This window comes from Charadrius vociferus, unplaced genomic scaffold (assembly GCF_000708025.1).
Source record: "Charadrius vociferus isolate BGI_N301 unplaced genomic scaffold, ASM70802v2 scaffold67, whole genome shotgun sequence".
Lineage (NCBI taxonomy): Eukaryota > Metazoa > Chordata > Aves > Charadriiformes > Charadriidae > Charadrius > Charadrius vociferus.
The window spans coordinates 2,878,085-2,901,278 of NW_009649485.1; the positions used below are offsets into that span (position 1 = coordinate 2,878,085).

The 23,194-nt window shown below is 37.5% G+C and overlaps 1 protein-coding gene across 1 annotated transcript; it reads left to right on the plus strand.

Annotated features, from left to right (window-relative positions):
• Window positions 1-1,408: 1,408 nt before the first annotated feature.
• On the plus strand, window positions 1,409-21,992 carry TAMM41 (TAM41, mitochondrial translocator assembly and maintenance protein, homolog (S. cerevisiae)). Its single transcript, XM_009889932.1, has 7 exons — window positions 1,409-1,585; window positions 3,354-3,446; window positions 7,196-7,346; window positions 9,642-9,787; window positions 11,977-12,142; window positions 13,675-13,737; window positions 21,887-21,992. The coding sequence occupies exons 1-7, from the start codon at window positions 1,412-1,414 to the stop codon at window positions 21,961-21,963; spliced, it is 870 nt and encodes a 289-aa protein (XP_009888234.1). The 5' UTR covers window positions 1,409-1,411; the 3' UTR covers window positions 21,964-21,992.
• Window positions 21,993-23,194: the final 1,202 nt, after the last annotated feature.

Here is a 23,194-nt window from a genome sequence, read left to right on the forward strand (position 1 = left end):
AACTCAAGTGGAGTCTTGAACTACCACCGAAGGGTCCAGGCTTTTAAGTCGACTCCGCTGTTTAGCTACAATTTGTATTACTCTTGGTAGAGAAAAAAGTCAAGTGCAAATATAGAATAGGACAGTATAATCAAGCAATGATATATTAATAGCTTTGTAATAAATACAGATCAAAGAGATTCTTAAAGCAGTGGTATGGAAAGCAAAATGCCCGCCGGGGTGGTCCCTGACGGCCGCTTTGTCACTGTGTGTGGTTCAGGTGCCCCTTTAGCCCTGTGCCGGCCCCGCTCCGGGACAGAGCTTATTTACTGATGGACCTCCAAAAGGGCTACGCTGTGTGCGAACGGTCTGTTTGCCCTGCGCCCTGGGAGGGTACCCGGCAAAATCCATTGCTACCCTTCCGTGGCATTCTTGGCACTTCCTCATGCTTTGGAGGTCAAGCTGCTTGGAAATAGCGATTTTTCTTTATTTATTTTAATATTTTTTTATTGTGTACGTGTTTGATATTTTTAAAATTGCTGACCGGTAGTATTGCTTGTAGTATTGCTAACAGGTAGCACTGCTTGCCTATTAAGCACACCCCACAACTCCAACTTTAAATTTAGTGTCTCGTTTTCCTTTCTGAAAAGAGAAAAACAGGATAATAGGAATTTCAGAGCTCTAACAGCATCTCACCCCCACAGAAAAGAATGGGGGGAGAAAGGTAGCTAACAGAGTATCTTTTCAGTAGTATTAACTGGTTAGTTAAGATGCAGCCCAGAGTTAGTAAGCCGCAGAGGCCTAATGAATTTGAAGCAAAGCGGCTCCAGACACTAGTTCGTTGTAGGTATGAGTTGTAAACTGTCAGCTTGTCTGTGTGCCGGGAATGTGTGGACGCATTTCTTCAGAAGAGCAGGGCATCATGCATTGCACCTTGCGAGCCTTTGGAGTTTGGATTGTTTTGTTGACAAAAGCATGTCAATACACTAGAAGTGCAGTTTCCTGCTGCCAGCTCTAAGCTGACTTTATCTGCCCACATCTCCCAATTCATCACCTCACATACTAGCAAAAGTCCTGCTCATTAAGTTTAAGCTGTTAAGCAGAGCTCTGAACTAGGATCGTGAAGATCTCGTCACGTGCTCCCCTGTTTTGGAGGGTTGAAGGTTGGTCACTTAACCAGGAGGACAGGAGAATTTTGGACCATCTCTGCTACACTGACTGGAAAACATACAACTTCATCAGAACCTTTAAGCTGTATTTGGCATTAATGCTTGTGTTTTGGTTTTGTTTTTGTTTTGTTTTTTTTTTTATTTCTTGTGAAAAATGTTTAGCTGGTAGTTTGATACTATGCATATCCTAGATTAATATGATTAACATTGCTTGTTTCCCGACATATAAAACCCAATACTTTTCTCCTTACCCACAGAACAATATGCTGGACTTTGTGTTTGCTGTTGATGATTCTGTGACCTGGCATATGATGAACTTGTTAAAGAACAGGAGTCATTATTCCTTTCTAAAAGTTTTTGGGCCAAAACAGATAAGTAGTATACAGAGCTACGGAGCAGGGATTTACTACAATACTTTAGTGCCATGTAATGGTCGGGTAAGTACAAGTAGTTTGAATAAGTCAAATGTTTGTGTGTGAATTATTGAAATGATTAGATTAAAGCAGATTTCTGTTCGGGAGGCAAATTTTGTAAATTGTAACTGGTCCTTAACACATGGTATCTTCAATATGTTTCAAACTGTTTCACAAACAGCACATTAATTAAAAAGCAAACAGAGCAGTTGCTCTTGCACTTTAAAAGTGCGAGCAATGTTTGGAATTTACAACTAAAGCACTTCAGAAACTGAATTTAGATTTCTTATTGCATGCTGTCTGCCAGTTTTGGTGGTTGTAAAGTGTATCATCTGGGGAAACGGGGTCTTAATTTTGGCAGTTGACCATGTAGTACTGGTAAAGTGGGTTCTTACTGTTTTTTTGACATAAAATGCAAATATTTAAGATAGCAAGTTGGGATTGACATGTGTGGTGTTTAATGGCTGACATCTTGACCTGTGAAGTTTGGGTATAATTCTAGTTTAGTACTTGTCCAGCAAGTCCTCCTCCTGCCTCTATATGTAGACTGTGTCTGGTAAGGAGGAGTGCAGATGGGAGTCAGGGGAGGGAGATGTTGTATCTGTCTGTCTGGGTGTTGATTTTGAGTAACTTTTGCCATGTGGTAACAAACTGTGCATAGGGAAACCAAGCTCTTTTAAGAAAGATGAGAAATGAAATGAAGGACAGTCATGGAAAAATGCCATGTGAACGTTAAACACCTAACAGAAGTTTCTCAGAGCACGCGTGGTTACAGTAATGTTGGGTGCACGTCAGAATTCTTCAGAGAAAGTTGGAGAGGTAGATAAAGTAGTCTACTACGTACTTGCTGTTTTGTTTAGAGGCATCTGTATGAGGCAAGAATTGGGGGTCTAAATCTTGTTCACTTTGTGTAAAAAGGGATTTTTGATTTTATTTTAAGCACCAATGATCTTTGCTATGAAATTCTGTTCTTCTTGGCTCTTTATGCTCTTATCTCATGCCATAATGACTCAGTCTTATCACAGGCTGTGGTCCTTTGTTATCCAGAAATTCTGGAGTTGGCTGCCTTGCTGTGGTGATAATCTTTGGAAACCCAGGAAGTGCAAATTGGTAACAAACTGTGGAAAGTTCATCTTTTTTCCGGTTACATAAAATGAACTAAAAAAATCACTTTGTTTTCTAACATCAAATAGCCAAAGAAAGCTCCCTGATACACACCCCAACTGTCAATAATGATACACAGAAATATCTAGGAGTTTTGTTTATTTTAGATCTCTGACAAACTATTTCTTGAGGGTTTTCCATATCATAAAGGATACTGTGGATTATTGCAACTATCGTTATGTTTGGCTGGTACAAACCTGATTATAACCTTTCTAAATTTTTTTTTATGAGCAGTTGTATTTTAATGTTAAGATCTCTTCAGTGTCAGTCTAGACTAGGTTTCTTTGGGATTTAAAGTCTTTTGCTTTAGTGATTGATTCTGGAGTGACTTCATTGTAACTTTGATTCTAGAAAGAACCTTAGAGGGTTCTGTGCATCTTCATGGGTTTTTGCATGTGGGTGGTTTTTTTTCCCCAAAGTTTGCATGTAAATAGGAATTACATATTCTTTTTGCCTCCAGTGTTCATTAAAACACTAAAACATTTTAGTATGATGCATCCAGTTTTTTGTTAGAGGTATGTGTTCCTTAGAATTAATGATAGTTATAGTAAGTAAGTAGTAAGTTTCATGTACTGAAAATGGTGCAGGTATATGGTTTTTCAAAAGCCTTTATTTTGCTTTTTTCCAGATGATAAAATATGGTGTAATTAGCACTGATACCCTGATTGATGATTTACTTCACTGGAAAACCCTCTATGTCGCTGGACGCCTACAAAAACCGGTAACTGTTAGTCTGTTCAGTTATCTGTTTTGAAATGCAGGAAATTACAGGGCTGGAAAATTATCAGTTGTAGTTTTAACTTTAACTGTTAAGGATCTACGTGTCAGTACTGAACAAAAAATCTGCCCTGATTTAGGGGTCTAGTCCTAGAGGGGTAATTTCTCAGAAATGAAGTGAAATGTAGTCCTTAATGATATTCTGTTATGTGAAAAAAAACCCCTAAAGGTAAGTATACTAATCACAGTTTTCTGCCTGTAGTAAATCTTGAATAACTGGACTATATTAACTCAAAGTCCCTTTAATGTTAAATGTAATATTTACCTTTTATAACAAATTATAGGAGCCACTAAAATTTAACACAATTAATAATGGAAATATTTCAAGATGAAAGCTGCTTTGTTGTGCAGTTACTGTCTAGTTCATTGTATTGTTAAAGTATCTATAATTGACTGAACCATATGTTAAGCATGTCGGGTTTTCTGCTTGTTGTTTGTGTCATAAAAAATATGAGGTCTTTACTTTCCCATGAGTGCCCGATTCAGTGTGCTTTCAGCAGATGGCAGCAGTGCTAAGTTAAAATTTCTCAAGAGGGGAGAGAGGGTAGCAGAGGAGAATTCTGTTCAAGTCTTAGAACAGAAGCTAATTACACTTTTAACTAAAAACTTTGGGTGAAAGTTTGAGTAGATTGTGACAGTGCCACTGGCTTTTCTGTAACCCAGGCATGTATTATAGCACGATACAGGTTAGAACAGCTGTTACCTTTCTAAAGCATGAAACTTAGTACATTGAGGAAAAATAACTGAAGGAAGAATTCTAAATTTCACATTTACAATGAGTAATTTTCAGTGTAACTGCATTTGCTGCTGCTTTGATTTTATTTTAGGATTTTTCATCTTAGTATGTATAAATTGAGCTTTGCATGTTTTGGTTAAATTCAGTGGGAGGACATACTTTCACAAGAAGGCAGAACTTCGTATTTTGTTTGGTTGCTAACCAGACAGTGGGGATATCGCATATGTGTTTAATAGATAAAAGAAGAAATCAGTCCAGATTATTTTCATAAAGCTCACAGGAATTTGCATTGAGTAAAGACTGCAGGACTTAAACTAGAATTGGACCGAAAGATTACTTGGTGAATTTTTAAACTGTCTCTTCCTGTAGAATCTATTAAAATCGCTAACTGGGATTTTGAATGTTATACTGTGTTGAACAAAAATGACCAAATAATTTATTTAGATCTGTTGTATGGGTTTCAAATGTCTGCTGGTTCCTGCTTCGATTTAATGTTTTGATATACATGGTGTAAGTGGTAGTGATAGAAAGGTTTTTTTACCTCCTTAAAAAATGTACAATAAGCTTCTTTTGGAAGGGACACAGGGTTAGGTTTGTTTTCTTATACACTGTAATCTCTTACGTACCATTTGCGCTAGTTTTGGACACAGCTGACTGAAGCCAGATTAATATTGTTTAACAGTTTGTTTGGGAATTTCCTCCTCGCTCACATAGAAGAGGAAGAGCCCAGCGCTTTCTGGTGTTCCATTACAAAGCTGTCACTCTATGAGTGAAAGCTGTCCAAGCTATTCTAGCACATGAGCTGAAACATTTGCTCTGGCTTGGAAATCTTGGCTTAATTTTCACTGGATGTTTTGTTTCTGTTACAAACTGGTTGCCTTGACCAAGTAATCTTTCCAGAATGTTTGGCAGAATAGGAGGAGTTTGGGATTGCCACTTAAAAATGCTAACTTTTCTTCCCAGGCTTCTTTGTTTGTGTTAAAAGTTTATTGGCATTTCATCTTACACGAAATTTATAATGCTGATCAGCTAAATTTCCATTTAACTGTATTGAAAAATTGAATAAACCTAGTTGTAATTTCTTCATAACTGACAAGTCTCCTGGAAAAAAAATGCTGCTGTACCTAAAAAGTAAATAAGCACAAGTGACACATAATTGGTTTTCAGAGGAGGAAAATTTTAAAAAGCATCTGAAGTGTTACTGAATTTTTGTTAAATGTAGAGTGCAAGTAATTTCTTTAGTGTAAGCAGCTGTATTTACTGTTGTCCTGGAGAAATTATTAAGAGGAGGAAGAGTTTAACAGATTGAAGTGAAGTGTGAGAGAGAGAGAGGAGTATGAATAGTGTATCTTGTACTCTTTGAAAGGGTCTGGGGAGGTTTAGGTTTTTTATATTATAAAAATTCCCGTGAAGGAGTGACAGAGCACATATTTGTTTACAGATTTTTTTCCATTGTCCAAATCTGTAAAAACAGTTTTTTAAAGAGAATGGAAAAATCCTCTTATCGTGATATTCAGCAGAGTGTGGATGTGGCTAAATGGCATACTGCAATAGTGCTTTCGACATCTTTCACTCTATAATGAAATTTCTCTTTGTGTATTTTGTTTGCCTCTAAGTCTCTCTGTGTATCCATGCCTGCGGTTTCTTGTATATGAATTTCCTAGCAGGGAAGGTAGTACCTTTCCTGCTTTAGACTGTTGTGATGACTGAGGGTCACGTTTATTTATAAAATTGAATATATCCCTCATTTAATATATTTAATAATTTTAAAGTCTCAACTGTACTGTTAGTTAACTGAATTCTCTGTATACTGGTTTTGTTTTGGTTTTTTCTTCATTAACAGAGTATTCAGATTCCTAAAGGAAAATATTTACTTGAAAGTATACCTTAGCTGTTTCAGCCTATATTTGGGGGCCAGAATGTCAAGTAATACGGCAACTCATTTGTGTGCGAACGGGCTTTTGGGGAGTAAAAGCAAGTTGGATGCATTTGTTTGTAACTACCAGTGGGTTTGCATTTTAAGGTATTCTAGAGTAAACAAATACTAAGAAGCTGCCCTTTATAAGCAAGACAGTATTGCTTAGCCAGAACACTTGAAAAAGACAGAAACTCAAAACAGGCAGGTATTCTTGGGAGAGTTGTTTCTGAAAGAGCATAGTTGGCTATCTTGTAAACCAGGCTGACCTCATCTGTCTAATGTTCTCTAATAATAAGTTTCTATATTCAGTTCTTACTGAGGATCTGCTTTCTATTCCAGTCTTATTTCCATATCCTAGGTGACTGGATTCTGTAGTTAGTTTTGAACAGTTTCAGTGTTTCCCAAAAATAAACTTCTCTTTGTGGCATGTAGAAGCACTCAACTTCAGTGTTCTGTTCTTCAGGTGTACGTGAAGTTCCCAATGAGTTCACGTTCTGCTCATACAAAGTGCAAAACAACATCTTGCTGCTTCTAGGAGGACAACTGATGTCTAAGAAACTGTTTGAAGCATACGATAGAGGAGTCCTCTATTTAAAAACAAAAATAAAAATTAAGATGAATAGGAAAGCATACCTATTTTTCTGGTATTCCATTGACTTTCAGTGTGACAGGGGTCTTTTTTTTCTTATTGCATAATCATATATGAAGTATTTCTGTTGATGCGTTCATATTTATTGTTTTGATTAATCCTAAGTTTGTAAATATGGAAAGGTGAGATTAGTTAATGGCTGTTGCTTATAGCAGTTCCAAGTGTCTTTGTAAAAACAGCATTTGTAGCAGGCTGTTAATTCTAGAAAGTTACTCCTCTCCCACTGTGTAAACAAAAGGCGACACTCTAGTCTCTATCGTACCATAATAATAGGATCTAATCTGAAATAAATTTCTTATTTATTTTTCATGTTGGATTGAATAACATTTCTAGCTCCATCTTCACTAGCACTTTCCTGAATTCTTGCTTCCCATAACTCTGCTTTTTCAGGTGAAAATATTGACACAGAATGAGAATAGCAAGCTGCAAGCTGCTCTTGTTAGCAATCTGAAGAGTGCAGTCACAGCAGCCTTTCTCATGCTACCAGAAAGTTTCTCTGAAGAAGACCTCTATATGCAGATTGCAGGACTCTCCTATTCTGGTTAGTATATGGTGTCTTGAGTCTCTGAGGAGAAAAGCTGTAGTTGGAGCTGTTGTACCACAGGAGGAAGTGTGATGCGTAATAAGTCAGCCGCTGTCTTGCTTTGGGCATGCTCCAATAACGATATTTTACTGCTGCGTTATGTAACAGCTTGTAAAGACTGATTGTGCTTATTCATAGAAAATAGGTATAGGTACATAAGGAAAACTTATACCTGCTTGATTTATCAACAGCTAAGTATGGGTGCTTGAATATGGTGAAATAATGTTTTTTTTTTTTCTGTTTGTATGGATTGGTATCTTGTTTTTAATGGTTCAAAACCTTGGAAAAAGAATTGTCTTTCCACTCTTAGTGTAATGTGGATTCATCTGGTAGTCTGGCCCGTGCTTTATCTCTTATTTTTTGAATGTGCTGTGTTTAAGGTTCTTATTTAGCTAACTTAAAGATCCAGGTTATGATTCTTCAATGCACATTTAACTCTCACCTCCTGGTTGGTATTTGTTGACCTTTTTTTGGAAAGAGAATTTCCTCCTTTCTTTAGTTATGAAATTGGTATGGAAAAAAATTTAAGAAATTGCTCCAAATGACTCTTAAATACAAGATTTAATCGTTACAATTTAATTGAGCATCACTTTTTAAATGTTGATGTCCTTAATGGAATCACTGTGAACGAGTTTGGTTGGAGTTGTACTTTATCCAGCACTTTCTTTGCTCATAAAGAAATGCAAGTTTGGCTTTTTTGAAAAAGCACAGGTAGGGTTTACTAGCTGCAGCTTGATTCTACTGAAGACTGTTACTGTTCTTTACCTGGTATTTCTCTGGTCAGTTCAGATTGCAATTTGTTCAGCTTTTTCTTAGCATTTTTTTTCTGAATTGTTACTGGTTTGAAAGCAACAGTAAAGTCAAGAGGGTACTGACGGTGGGATGGTTAAGGGTTGCTAACCAGGGATGTTTGCTTCAGGGCTGCATACCTGCCCCCCTGAAACCTGTCCAGGAAAGTCATTAAATTCTGTGTGGGCACTAGTGACCAAGATACTTTTTTTATATATCCTTTGAAACAGTGCAATTAACCAAAACTGTGGAAGATCAGTTATTATGGTGTAAGATGTTGAAATTGACTTGGCTGTGTGAGCAGAGCTAAAGCAATAAGACTTCCAGTTGGGAATGTTCAAGAAAAAGGCTGTCAATTACGTGTTTGTGGATATTATATTTTGCTGCCATTTTGTTCAGTCTTAAACTTCCTAGAGAGTGTAGTAGTTGAGAAAATTGATTTTATGTCTTATTCTAATCAGTCTCCTTGGAGACTGCTGAAAAGAGTTGTTCATGCTTTCATTTGGAAAATGTTTATCCTTTTATTTTTTTATGCATTTTTTTGAGAGCAGTGAGTCAGTATCATTTATATAGGAAGTGTTTGTTTTGCAGCATGGTATAAATTGAAATAAATGCTAGGGAATTGCCACCTTGCAACAACATTTATCTCCTGGATGTGGGAAGTGGGAAAATGAATTGATCCAGGATTTTGTTTGTTGATACATGCTGCACTGGGCCTCTAACTCCTCGTTGGTAACCCTGGAAGCTGCCAGGGTGGTACCTAGTAGAGGTAGATGAATGCTCTGTTACAGGATGACTGTCTTTTCACGTATTATCTTTGAAAATTTTCAGTCCCGTATCATAAAAGAAAGTGTAAAGGTTAGTAATGTAACAGTGGCTATTTTATTTTTCTGCCAAAAGGAGTTGCTCTTTGAAACTACTAACAAAATACGTGGCTAAGAGGAAAAGGTGATACTGTGATCTTACCATTACTGTCATTGGCTGTACTTCAGGTACTGCCCTTGAAATGCAGAGACAATGCAATTTTTTTTTTTTTTTCAATATTTGAAAATTGAAGGTTATTTGTTTCTAGATACAAAGTATTGGGGCTGGTCAATCTATTTAGTAATCTGTGGAAACTGATGTATGGTTGCAAAGAATGTAGCTGTGTTACTGCTGCTTTTGAGTCTGAACTTGACAGCTGGAATTTTTTTGTGATCCAAGTGAAAATGTGGACACATGGGTTGATGACATGACAGTGTATCAGAGGCCACAAAACAATTCTGAATCTTATTTTCTGTGCTGGAAGGTATTTGAATAGTATTTTTGGACTATTAGGTGAACCTTATTGTGGTTTATTGGTAGAATTGGAGAATAAAGTTTTAGATGGCAGCTTTGTACTATGGTGGTTTCTGTTACAGTCTCCTTCTTTGAATTTTCATGTTTTTTTGCTAATGAATTAACTATTTTTCTTTTCTTATCTAGGTGACTTCAGAATGGTAATAGGAGAAGACAGATCGAAAGTGCAGAACATAGTGAAACCTAATGTTCCCCATTTTCAGAAGCTGTACAGTAACATATTACAGGACTGCCCTCAAGTGGTATATAAGCACCATCTGGGAAGGCTAGAGGCAAGTGTCCTTCAAAATGTTTTTAAAACAAGCAAGTGGAAGTGCTTTATCACATTGACAGAAGGCAAGAATTATGCCATACACTAAGGCGAGCAGTTGTAGTCACTGTACTTGCTATTTGTTACGTTTCTGTTGTTTAGTTAATTCTGCAGCCAGAAGACTTGCCTTAAATACCAGTCTCTGCATATGTAGTAACTACTGTTCATTTTCTTTGGGTATGGGCACAGAACTAGAGCCCTAGCAAAGGAACAAGAGAAGATAGTTTTAAAACGTGTGTTCTAATGACTACCATATGGAAACAACAGTCTAGGAAGTGATGAATAAGCATATGGTTTGAGTTGAAAAGATTAGGCTGTAATTTAGAGGTGCAACTTTCTGCAATCAAAAACTGCATCTCACAAAAAAACCCCAGCCCTAGAGTGCTAGTTATGAAGATCGGTTGACTAAACCCAAATGAAATTCTGACATTATCCTTAAATACCCATACTAAAACCACTTTTTCCTAGTATTTTGGAAACAGTTATCAAAAATGACCAGTATCTTGAATTCCATCTTTCTGGCATAAGGTATAAGTGTAACATTGCAATTAGGGGAGAGATGCCACAGCCAGGGCTCCAACAGCAGTTTCTCCTCTTGCAGTATGCATGTCTGTGCGTGAATATTCAAGCGTGTTACTCATTTCAACGTGAAGTTACAAACAGCATGGGATTGTCTCATGGACATAGGTATCTCTTTATCCTCGAGTCACCGTGGTAATTATCTTACAAATGCCTCCTGTTAGGACGTGTCTTTGTTAGAAACTAAAGTACAGATATAAGCAAGCTTGAATACAGTAAACAATTTTACTGCAAACTTTGGAGTGCAGCGTAGGCAAATCTGTATTATACTGCAGCTGTCTCCGTGTTTTCTTATCAATGTGCTTTTGAACAGTTTAGTGGAAGAAGTATTCAAACGAATTTTGAAAAGAATCAGTAATGCTTTCTCCAAGAAGATGGCTAGTTAGAATAATACACCCTGTTGTGCTACCTTTAAGCAAATCCTGGTAGCGTACTGCAAAGATGTTGTTGGATAATACATCTGGCCATAATTCCATAATAGTCATCGAGGCTTTTGATTAAATGCCATCATTTTACTGTAGATTTTGAGCAAAGTGCTTTAATGCTTTATTCCTCACACCTTGGTCTGGTTATTGGCAGTTACTCCCCAGACTGAAGAGGATAACTGCTATCGGGAGTGCTGTTTAACGCAAAATAGAAACCCCTTCTCCAAGTATATGGCTTCAGGGTTACAGAGAAAATTCTTTCTTAAAAGATTCCTCAAAAACAATTGAAGGCAGACACTAGGTCTTGTAGTTCTGGTTCAGGCGTGGATTCCTCCCACATAACATTAAGAGCCTTCTCATTGTCGGCTCCTTCTGTAGTCAGTGGGTGATTCATCTGGATATCATTTTCTCCCCATTGACTAACGGGAGTGTATAGGGTAACGAGACTCCTGTCTGATGTCTCCATGAACTCTAAAAAGTTGTGTGGGAAGAATCGAGCTTTTCTAATTTTCCTCCAGTTTTGGAGAGATCTGCTCCATTATGCTTTTTTCAGTATTTGTGCTTACATTTTGTATGAATGTGTACAGACCCACACGTTGGTATCGTTGTATTCAAAAAAGGGTCATTGAATTTCTGATTTGGATTGGAAAATGTGGAAAGAATGTTTCCTTCATTTTATATGAACCAGATGTAGTTTGAGTTTAAAGCAGAGAAAATGTTTTTCAAACTAAACTTGAAATGTGTATGTGTATAGTTTGATCATATTCAGGCAGAAGAAACTCAGCTAAGTGGTCTTTTGGGAGCTTTTTTTTTTTTCATTGTAGCGTACTTATGTTTCCAAAGGAAATTGGGTAGAGCAGAAATGATACAGTTTCAGTGAAAAGTTGCTTGCAGAGGCAGCAAGATCATGTGTGTACATTAGTCTTCCCTTGGATAAAAATTAACATCTTTGCATCTTCAGGTTCAGAACTGAGATAATTCCGTTTCCCAGTGTTTGGGAAGTTTTCGTTAGCATTGTCAATGACTTTTACGAGTTCAATGGATTGTGTCAGAGATAGCCAAAAGACTTTTCTGACTTCTTTGAAAAAGAGAACTTAACTTTATTCACACTGAATGTGTTTACTGTGTTATTTTTTATAACATTCAGATTGATAAAAGTCCAGAAGGTCAATTTACACAACTAATGGCTTTGCCAAGGACTCTGCAACAAAAGATAACTTCTCTGGTAGACCCTCCTGGAAAAAACAGAGATGTGGAAGAAATTTTACTGCAAGTTGCCCATGACCCTGACTGTGGATTTGTGGTGCATCAAGGTAGGCCTAGTTAAGTGTCCATAATCTCCTTTGAGACATGGTAGATATACAGCCTTATTGTACACGTTCTTCTCATTCAGAAGGATGATTTAGAGAGAAGGAAGAAGTAAACAAGAGGTTAGTCTTGAGATCCATACCTAAAAGCATGGGTTTGGATTTGTTTGATTGCAAACAGGTTCTCTGAAATACTGGCAAATAGCATTCCTACTGATATAGAAAGATATGTTTTGGTTTTGATTCTGAAAGAAGTAGTCTTTAGGAATTAGTGTGGCCTGCTTAGACCATCTGCCTCTGGGATGTGTACACCTTCAGCATTTCATTGGCTGTGTAACTTCACCTGAATACTAAGCTAATGCGGCAGTTCAGTACCAAAACATTGGGTAGATCGAGTTTTCTCAAGCCAAACAGTTTATACTCTTTGGAGAACAAATCAAAACCCCTTTCACTTTTGTGGCTGAAAGATTTTGTCAATTCAGGAATCTGGGTAAAGGACAGGACAAGCCATTGGGTAATCCTACTAGACAAAGCTGATTACTCAAGCTGAATTGCATTGTGCCTAGGAATTTTACTAGCTCAATGTAATTTGTTCCCTTCCCTGCTCCACCCCTACCCCCCAAATTATTTTTCCAGTGGAATATTGTATCCCTCTTACTTATTCATGGATTTCCTGAACCTTTGTTCTTCATTATAGAAACAGCTTTGAAAGAAGGATTTAAAAATATTGTTTGAAATTATATTCTCCATTCTGGTTAATGCAGAAGAGTAACTTCCAGTTTGGAAGACTAACTCTGGGGCTGCTGCGCTTCTACATTTTTAAGTACTTAGTAATGTACAGTAGTTCTGTTCTGCACATACCGGTATGCTTATATATATATATATATATATATACACACACGTTAGAACAGATGAAACTTAGTACTTTTCAAAAAAAGTTTTGATGTTTTATTTACTATTGCACTAATACCTAAGAACCACTGGACAAGAAGAACTGAATGTGCCACAGTGCAAAGTGGTAAACAAGCCATATCTCCAAAAGCTGATAATTTAAAAAAGCCAGACAAACACTGCACAATGTACGCATCTCTGCTTGATCAAAGAAGTACAAAATCCCAATTTCATATTGAAGCAAACAATGAGTATAATTTGTTCTGCTCTAGATAGTTAATACGCCAGCACTTAAATGAAACTCTGAATCCTTTGTGACTAATCATCTTAGTAGAGAAATAATGGAAACACTAAATGAGTTAATTGTATCAATGGCTACTGGTTGTTATCTGTTCTATTATTGATTTGGCTTGGGGTTTTTTGTATGTTATGTATAAAATAATTTAAAATACCTTAGAGAATATCTTCAATTAGCATGAGAAAGCAGAACAGAAACAAACTTGCTCAGCTTAAGTGTATGTTTTACTTTTAGGCCAGTTTGATTGTATAACTGGAAAAATATTTAACTTTTTTGTGTATGTTGCAGGATAAAAAAATCCCCACAAGCTGCTAAGATAGGTAACATCTGTGTGTTTTTCTATCTGCAGGCATTTCAGGAATTGTGAGATCTTCCAGTATAGTACAGAGTGCTAAAACCATACTAACAGCTGGTAAGAATGTGTGTGATTTCTATCAACATAGGCCTTCTGATTTCGCAAAATAAAAATTATAGGGCCCCAAGACTGTCTTGTTACAAGAGTTTAAAGAATACGGTTTTTGGGTGTTGTAATTGAAAGCCCCTGGAAAATAAAAGTAATATTTAAAGCAGAAGCTTTATATAACTGTTGAGAAATTGTAAAAAGCCAAAAGGAATTTGAGTCTATATGACTCCTTAACAAACAAAATGCCTCAACAGTCCAAAAGTAACAAAAAAACCTTACGACTTCAACTTCATTTTATATGTGGACCAGATTTGGCGGATGTGCGCTAGTTCTACTCTTTTTGTAGTAAAAAACGGGGAAGAAATTACTTTACTTTATAATTCACTCTGGCTTTCTACACGTGAGTGGATCCCTAAACGATCAGTGCATAGTATTGGTGTGTTATGTAGACTATAAGGTTATTTATCATAAAATAAAGGAGGCAATGAATTTTGAGGGAGAGAGCTTTGACAGGACCTGATGTTCTGGTCAGGCTCGGAAGAGAGGTGTGTATTTGAAGACATTATGCGTTCCAAACTGAGCCTATTCTTGGTGAGCATTGGATATTACTGTAACTCTTGTACTTTGAAATTAACTACTTAGAAAAAGAATTTAGTATTATACTTCAAAATTAATTACTTAGAAAAAGAGTTGAGTATTACAAAGTCAATGTGAGACAAGGTGTAGAAGAGAAAAAAAGGACTTGCTTGTATAGAAGCATGGGGAAACTAGGGATGCTTTTCAGCTATCAAAGTCTTTCAAACTGGATGGAAGTTACAGCCAGTTACATAGCTGGAGCTTCATCCTGTTTTCTGAGTTGTGGAATAAATCTAATTTTAAGGTGACCTGATTTTTACATTTTAAAAAGCTGAAAGCACTGCAGCTTTATTTAAAAGAAAGACTGAAGACCTGAGCCTTCATTTAGTGAAAACTCTGATCAGGAGATAGTCTTAATTCCTGCAAAGTGGAAGGTCCTTGCTGCTTGCATGAAGTTGCTCAGATAATTCTCTGAACTCATTTATGCCTATTCCTAATTCTTTCACAAAAGCGTAACAAATAACAAATGATACCATTACTGGTTTTAAAAGCAGCTGTATAGTTTCCTACTGAGCAGTCCTTATCCAGACTTCTACAGCTGCTGTTCGCTTCCCATTTAGTATTAAAGTTGGTGGCTCCATGTTGTACTTCCTCCTTCCTTGTAAAGAAACACAAACTGCAGTGTTCAGGACCATTAGTGTTCTACTGAGTAAAATAAGCAGGAACAGTTGTACTTTTTATATGCTTCTGTTAATAGTCTAGTTCTATTAACTGCAAGAAGTCTGACAAAGCTATTGCCTAACTTTGTTTAGTAGCTGGAGGAGACTGAGGACATAACTCCATCTGAGAAAAGCAAATTTTTGTTTTATATGAGTTAGGCATATTGCTGGTATTAGTTTCTAATGTAAGGTTTCCAACTAAATAGGTGACATTTTTCTTGTAGGGTTTGTTGTCAAAATTACGTGCTAGTCGTCAAGACTTCTTGTATTGTAACATGCCTCTCTTGGCAATATCAACTTGTAACCTATCTGTTTCTAAATCCACGGAGAGTAGATTTTGTAGAGCAATATATTTGGAGGTGAGGGGTCAAAGACAGTGTTACCGTGTTGAATTCAGTGCTTGTGAAAGTTAGCAGCCTGGCTGACGCATTGAGCAAAGCTGTTTGTGTGTAACTGCAAAAGCATGAATAAAGATAGTTAGGCTTTGTCAGATTATTTATGTTCCCCTTCTGTCTGTTCTGATAGACAGAAAATCACCGCCGGGAATTGTTCGCTCCTTTTGCGTGTCATGCGGTAAATCACTTGCAGCCTCTGCATCCTGTATTACTAGGACTTTTGGGGGGTCCTAAAGCATCGTTTAGTAGGACTTGTAATTTTTACTGTGTTTTCTGTTTTGTGCACCTGAAATGAGGTATTTGTGAAATGCCTTTTCTTTCCTTTGTCTTTACTGCCTTTTGGTTTATGTATAGTGGATATTTTTTTCCTTTGAAACAAACGCTAGTTGTCTTCTAACCAGCCAGTTACATAGAGTAACGCTTACATCTAAAAACATGTATTTCCTACCAGTGCTTTTAGTGTTGAAAATTCATTTTTTTTGATTCAGGTAGAGCAAAGCAGTTGTGATCCTTTGCCTCAAACACAAGCCAAATTTGAGCAAAGAGGATTGGGAGAGTTTAGTTTTTTCACTCTTAGCATAACTTCGTTTGTTTTATTTTAACCGTATTTTTGCGAGAATCTGGCCAAAACCATTAGCAACAGAATTCAGAATTGGTCTTTTGGGGTTACTTACAGATCTTGTGCTGAGGGAAACGAGGTAGATTTGGAAAAGGACCACTTCTGGCATTTCCTAACCTCTGAATGTTGTTTAATGAATGCAGAGCTTGCCTGCAGAGCTAACCTTCCTGAGCGTTGCTGTGCAGGCCACCCTGGCTGGAGGAAGGGAGTCCTGCTGCTGCAGTTAGCATCAAGAGCGTATCTGTAACGCGTGCTGCTCCACGTAAAATGAGTGTTGCCTCGCTTGCTAATGTAGGCATAGCCCTGCTTCCTGACGAGCATGTGTGTGGGCCTTACACAGCACCATCAGTGCGCTCACTGAAGATGGACACAAGCACAGAAATAGTCTTTTTGTAATAAAAGACAACATTGTAGTGCACATGAAAGAACAAATTAAATGTAACTGCAGGTGTGACCCTAGTATTTCTCAGATGTGATGTTTGTTTGATCTTTCCTGGAATTTAGGAGGGATGGGTTTAGGAGGTTAGGAGTTTAGGGGTTTAGGAGTTAGTTTGTAGAAGCCTTTTGGCTGTTGGGTTGGTTGGTTGGGTTTTTTTAAATATTTCTCTCCAAACAGTTACGATTGAATTTACGTGAGATCTTGATGTATCTTCCAGTGAAGATACTCTCCCAATCACAGCTTCTTAATTTAAAAAACTTGTCACTAGGGGGCAGGCATTAATGCTCTTCACCTTGCTTTGCCATTTCTTGGGGCTCTTATCAGCTAATGTTCATGTAGATACACACTGTACACAGACAAAACATTGTGGCTCCTACGTAGAAAGTATTTCTTGACTCATGCAAGAAATGTGTTTTACTAGCAAGTGTTGAGCTTTTAAATTTAATCCCTAAGGATGCTGTATTTCTTTCTTCATTCTTTAACCCTAAGACCTATTTTCACACTTTCTAGTCGAGGCTTCAGGAACAGTATTATGGCTCTCTCCTTCTTCAGTGCTTATGTTAAGAATAGTCGCTAAAATAAGAGAATTATGAAAGCGATTCATGAAATCAGTGGCTTCATTAAATAAGCTGTGGCTATTTTCTTCTTGCTGTTCCTGGTAACTATACAAGTACTTTTGTCCTATGTCTGCTTGCAAAAGAATTAGTTTTCACCACATGGCCATCATTCTTTTTGAAATGTAACGGGGGACACAAAATAATTTCCTTAGCTGATTTGTTGTTGTTGTTAAGATAAAACAAAGTGAAATGCTTACTCTCTGGTCTGTAGTGTGGTTGTCCAATGTACAGCATGTTTCTAAATTAAATGTTAAGTCAGGAATAGCCGATGCTGAGATGGCATGCTGTGTATTAACAGTATTGGCAAGGAGCACAAGCAAAATAAAGAATTTCAACCCATTTAAAAGAACGTTTTTCATCTTTTTCTGCCAATGTGGTTTTAAAGTTGAGCTCAAGCTCTATGTTTTTGTTTGTTGTTAAATGCCCTATTTAGTTTTTGAAAATGTGCCTATGTATTTCTTCGAGTCTGTGGTGAGATTGCCTCTCTGTTTCCCATTAGAGATGGCACCATCATTTGATTTATTTTCCCACATAGCCAGATTCTGCGTGGTCTTTGGGAACTAACTCTGAAGTTCTTATATTTAACTGCTCTGAAGGAGATGTTGATACTTCTTTAGCTTAGATTTCTTCCTTATATCTTACTAGAGGAATGCTGCAAGCCTTGAAAATTTCTTATAAACAGAAGACTATGAATTAAATCATCAGTTGAAGCAATTGTTCGAGATACTTCTAAGTTAGCACAAATGCTTGTAGCTGCTCTGAATAACATTTGTTTTCTTAGAACTGCGATATTAGTACACTATGTCTTCAAGAATATTTTTTTTCTAACTATAAGGAACAGCTTTACATGTAAAATATTCTGGAAATTTGTGATAACTGCTGTCTTCATCAGCTGCCTGAGCAGATGTTGCATATTGCTGCACTTCACTGTAAATATATGTAAAAAAATTTGCATGAGTCTGTGCATGATACACTAACAACATATAACTATTTGCTTCCACATGACAGCTCTTCAGCAGTATATGCATTAGTTTTTCTTTTCAAAAGGATATAAAGTACGCTGCAGCCAGGCATATCTACTGGGAAACTTTGGGGGACCTATAATATAGCCAAATTACTATCTTACAACACTAACGCTTCCAAAAAACCGAACATGGATCATTAAGTAAAACCAGATACAACTTATGTTTACACTGAAATTTTGTGGGTTTGGTTCCATGTGCATTAGGTCTTTGTTCTGTATCATATAGTGGAAAAATCTGAAGGGGAGGTGGAACCACCAAGTCATAGATTCAGACTTAAAGTAGAAAGACGTTTTCATGTGGTCCAACTGCTTCAGATTCTGAGACTGAGCCATAATTACAACCATTAACTTTTACTACAGATGTGACTCATCACCCTGAGGGCTGCTTTAAGAAACCAGCTGTATGTATAAACCTGTATTTTGCTTTGTAGGGTGATGTGCTGGGGCAGCAATGTAAGCATCTTATTACATAAGGCTGTAGTGGGTGGAGTTCAGGAGAGTGCTCCCTGCAGGGGGAAAACGCGGAGCAGAAAAACCTCTGTGTGTTGAGGAGCTCCTGCAAGAAGCAGAGTAGGTTGGCAAGCTGATGGAACAAGCTGACTTGCTGGCTGTGGTGCCAGCACAGTTAATTACAGTCCTGCAGGGCTGTATCAGCTGTGTTACTGTTCATTTGCCACACACTATACTGTGCTTCCAGAAGTACTCTGACTTTGTTGGAATGGCAGAACAACATCGATCCTGGCAGAGCGGTTTCAGCATTCAAGGGGCTGTATCCTGGAAGTATAGTACCGAGGAGATTGGACAGTAATTTTAAAAGCTGTACAGTTACATAGTTTTAACTTCGGAGATTGGAACCACTTCTTTCATTTATGTGCTATGCCTGAGCTTGGTCTGGCCTTGTTCTGCAACTGGAATTCTTACACTGTCTGCAATTTTAATGCAGATATGTAAGGCACTTCAGAATTTATATGGTTATTTACTCATTATTTGAGATACTGCGAAGAAAAGCCCATCGTGACTTCATTAGTGTGCTTGCTTTTAGCAAAAACCTATTAAATATAGAAAAGTTTGAGCTTACATATGGGATGCACATGGTTTTGTAAGCTGAAAAGATACGTATGAGGGATTCCTTATGAAAAGGTAAAGTTGAGTTTATTTAAATTGCAATTAGAGACACAGGAAGTGCAAAACTGATTATATACAGCATATTTGTTATGACAGGCTTTTTACTCTCCATCGCTTTCCTTCATAAATAGAGCATGCACTTTTCCTTATTACTGCGTACTCATTTGACTTCTTGTGACTCTAGATTGCTAATACTGAATGCATCTTTCACTTGAAGTATTTTGTCTTCATTTGATTACATTCCAAGATCTCTTCAAGACCGAATATTATCGTACCCTTTTTGCCCACCCACAACAGTCCAATGCAATAGATGGCTAAACCTGAGTCGAAGTCACTCATTTGTTGCAGAAGATCTTTCCTTGTGTTCTGGTGTGTCGTACTATGTGACTTTTAGCTAAATTGCTTCTGTGTAATTTTAGTCAGTCTTGTCAGGTAAACGGTGTTCTACTAAATAAACATGAGAAAGATTGTAGTAAGTATGGTGTACCATACTGTAATCTGCACATGCAAGTGTCAATATTCAAGCTTTTTGTGCAGCATTAAAAACTTGCCTTTTCAGTTTTGAATTTGTAAGGGTGTGATTAGACTGTGTTGTAATTTGAAAAGTCACTCTGTGTTTAATGTGTTGGGGTTTTTGTTTTGTTTTGGGGTGGTTTTTGAATCAAAAAAAGATGGCAGGAGGAAAAAGAAGTAACTCCACTGGCTAGGATCTCAGAACCCCACTGAAATGCCAAGACTAACAATATTTTGTTTTTAAGTTTCCAAGCAGTCGATGACTAAACCCAGCAAAAGGCTGTGTCTTTTTTTACTCTAGGCCTGTAAGAGAAGGCTCATCTCTGGTAGAACTTGGGAAAGTGTTTAACTCTAAGGGTGCACTTTACAAATTGTGTGGGAGTCATCCTCAGTCCCTTCATATCTAAAACTTGTAAAAGCTTGGAGGCCACGACTGCTGTGAAACCCTTCTGTATCTACATGAAAATGGAGAAATGCCTGCCTTCGTTGTAGGCCTAGCGTAATGGTATGGTATTTACCAAAATGGGCTACTGCAGGATGATGCTAGAGTATGACAGCTATTCTGGCTTCACGTGAGGTTTATTATAAACAAGTGACAGGCAGGTTCCTCTGAAGCAGAATTGGTCCAGACAACGTCCCTGTGACAGGGTATGCACGCCGGTGTCCGTGGTATACTTCTGATATGGCAATTTGGCAGTGTTGCTAAATTACAGCTGTTTGTCATCATCTTGTTATTTTTGCTTCTTTTCAGTTCACCTGGGTATATCCTTATTAATCTGGTACTCCATACCCATCATCATTTCAGTATTATCGCTTGTTACCTAAGGACGCAGATGTCATTTCATTACGCAAATTGAGGAGTTTTATTCTCTTGCAGATGTGCTGTTCTCTCAGTTAGGAAATGGTAGTTGCCATTAGTTAGGATGAGGCAATAACAAAATATTCAAGGAGGTTATAATGTATTTTACAACTTGTTGAAACCAGAACAGATTTTCACCTTGGCAGTCAGCAGCATATCTCCTATGGAAAGAAACAATCTCTGTTTTCATGTTTAATTCATAAGCCTTTGCATAGCAATGCTTTGGTTATGTTTGTCCTGGAAAGCTGCCGATGGCGTGCAGTGTTTGATTACGCTCAATCAAGATGGGCATCAGCGTGATGCTTCTCAACTCTAGCTGTGTTGATTTGGTCTACAACAAGGCAGCCGAGTGCCTGATGTGTAGCGTCAAGCAAGGGTAACTCAGATCTGACTAGCAGAAGAAATTGGTAAAGTAGGATTTGGAAGTATAAAGCTTGTTGTCTACCAGTCACGCAGAGTTTGCATGTCTTGCTTGAGCAGACTGTTCTTTTGTGCTGGTTCACCCCTCTCTCTCTCCTTTCCCTTTATCCCTTCAGTAAAATTTTGGCCGCACAGCTTTAGGCGTAGCTATGGTTCTTGGTGATTGAGCCTCATCTAATCTACAGGATCTGGTGGTGGGCTCCTGTCTCCAGAGCTGAAATGCTTCAGCAACTAGATTCTTCTCACAGGTGTGGCCAGCTAATTAACCTGCACGCCTAACAGCCTGGATTTCTCTAAATAGTCCTGCTGGAGTGTCCTGCTGCAGAATATAGTCTGTGGGATTGCTGGTGTCCGCTACCAGGCCAGAGCACCATCCTGCTCGGCTGGACACGCTACCCAGCAGTACGTCAGGAAGGGCTTGCAAAGCATCGTGCATTGGTTTGGGGAGGGTCTGTAGTGACACAGATGGTTTAAAAGCCTTCCTGTATTTAGCATTTAGGAACAATGATCTAAATTAAAAGTTTCCCTCTGTACGAGTTAAGAGTTTTATCATGAATCTCTACTTTTGCTGTACCTTGGTCATTGTCTATACGTGCTTGTATGCAACAATGTCAGGTCTTCAGAATGAATCTATTCTATTTTGCATGCTTTGATACTATTAAAAGTATTTTTTTTTTTCATTATTACTGTGTTATGAGTGTGACAAGGTTATTTGCATGTCTGCCTGATGGATTAGGTTGTCGTTCTTCCAGGGAAATATTTTACTTAATGTAGTAAGAACCTAGTATTTGAGTTAGCCTTCCTAAATACTGATATTATCTGGGTTTTGTGTCTTTTTTTTTTTTTTTTTAGGGGCAAAGAAATCTATTACTTACAGTATGAAGAAATTATATAAAATGACAAAGGGATGGTTAAGGAAGACATCTTGAGTCTTGACGTACTGTGTATGGGTAAATAAATGGTACTTTTTCTCTAAATATTTTGCAGATGTTGCCTTGCCGACTTGAGGAGATTGAAGTGCATTTAAGAAGTCTGTTCTAATAATTTACATGCCCAATTCTACTACTAAAATAGAAACTTTTGTTAGTGGGGGAAGGCTCAATGGTAATAGGGCAAAGGAATTGTGCTGTGTAAATATTGAAATGAATTTTCCAGTCTGCTATAGCTTGGATTTTCAGAAACCCTGAGTAAAAAGGATTGGTTGTACATATGAATTAAAAACCAAAGCCTCTCATTTTCTATGTATTACTAGCTTTATTTTCCAAAATACCCCCAGGCTCTTTCAAGATACTCACTGTCCCAATTTTTGTTCTCAGGGACTAATGGAACTGGAGAGTCCATTGAGTTCTAAGCAGATATGAAACTGTCCTCTTGAAATACATTATTTCTGCACTTACAAGTTCATCCTTAGAATTCTTGTGAGGATGCTTACTGGGTGCTTCTACAGGCTAGACTTCATGAAAGGTAAATTTTTTCTCAGATGTGTGACATTCTGAATCCAAAAACTTCCACAGTGACTTTCAGTCTGGGAAAGGCTGAGATGAGAAGCTTGTCAGGTATCAGATCCTGTCATAAAAATTGTATGTTCCTTTCATGAGACTGAGATGACAATGACATGGCTAAGCACTGTCAGAAGTGTCACAGTTGGAAGGAATGTCATACTTTCACTGACCTTCAGGACCTACTTGTGCAGATTTATGAAATGTGTGTTGTTTGGCAGAAGATTCTAAGTGCTTTAATTCTTTGATTATTATTTTTTAACTGAAAATACTGTCCACAAAGATGAAGCATGTCCTCCCTTGCTTAATTAAGTCAGCTAAACTAGAAAAAAATTGGACTTTTACATAACATGTTACCTTAATCATGCCATTAAAAAATGGACATTTTTTATGGCGTTCACGTGTGATGCAATAAATTGGGAGCATCTGTTGTAAATAGAATATTTTTTGCACTGAGTCAGGTGGGTTTGCTAATTTTGGATGTTTTTCTTAAGAAAAATAAACTGAGAGAACACTTCATTTTATTTGTGAGAGTGTCAATGATAAAAATAATTTAAAGGTAAAAAATGGAAATAAAATGTGTTTCCTGATTAGCATGTTTTTTTTCCCTGTGTGTTATGTGATCAGCATGGCCATCTCTCAAGCTTCATTTGATTTAGTG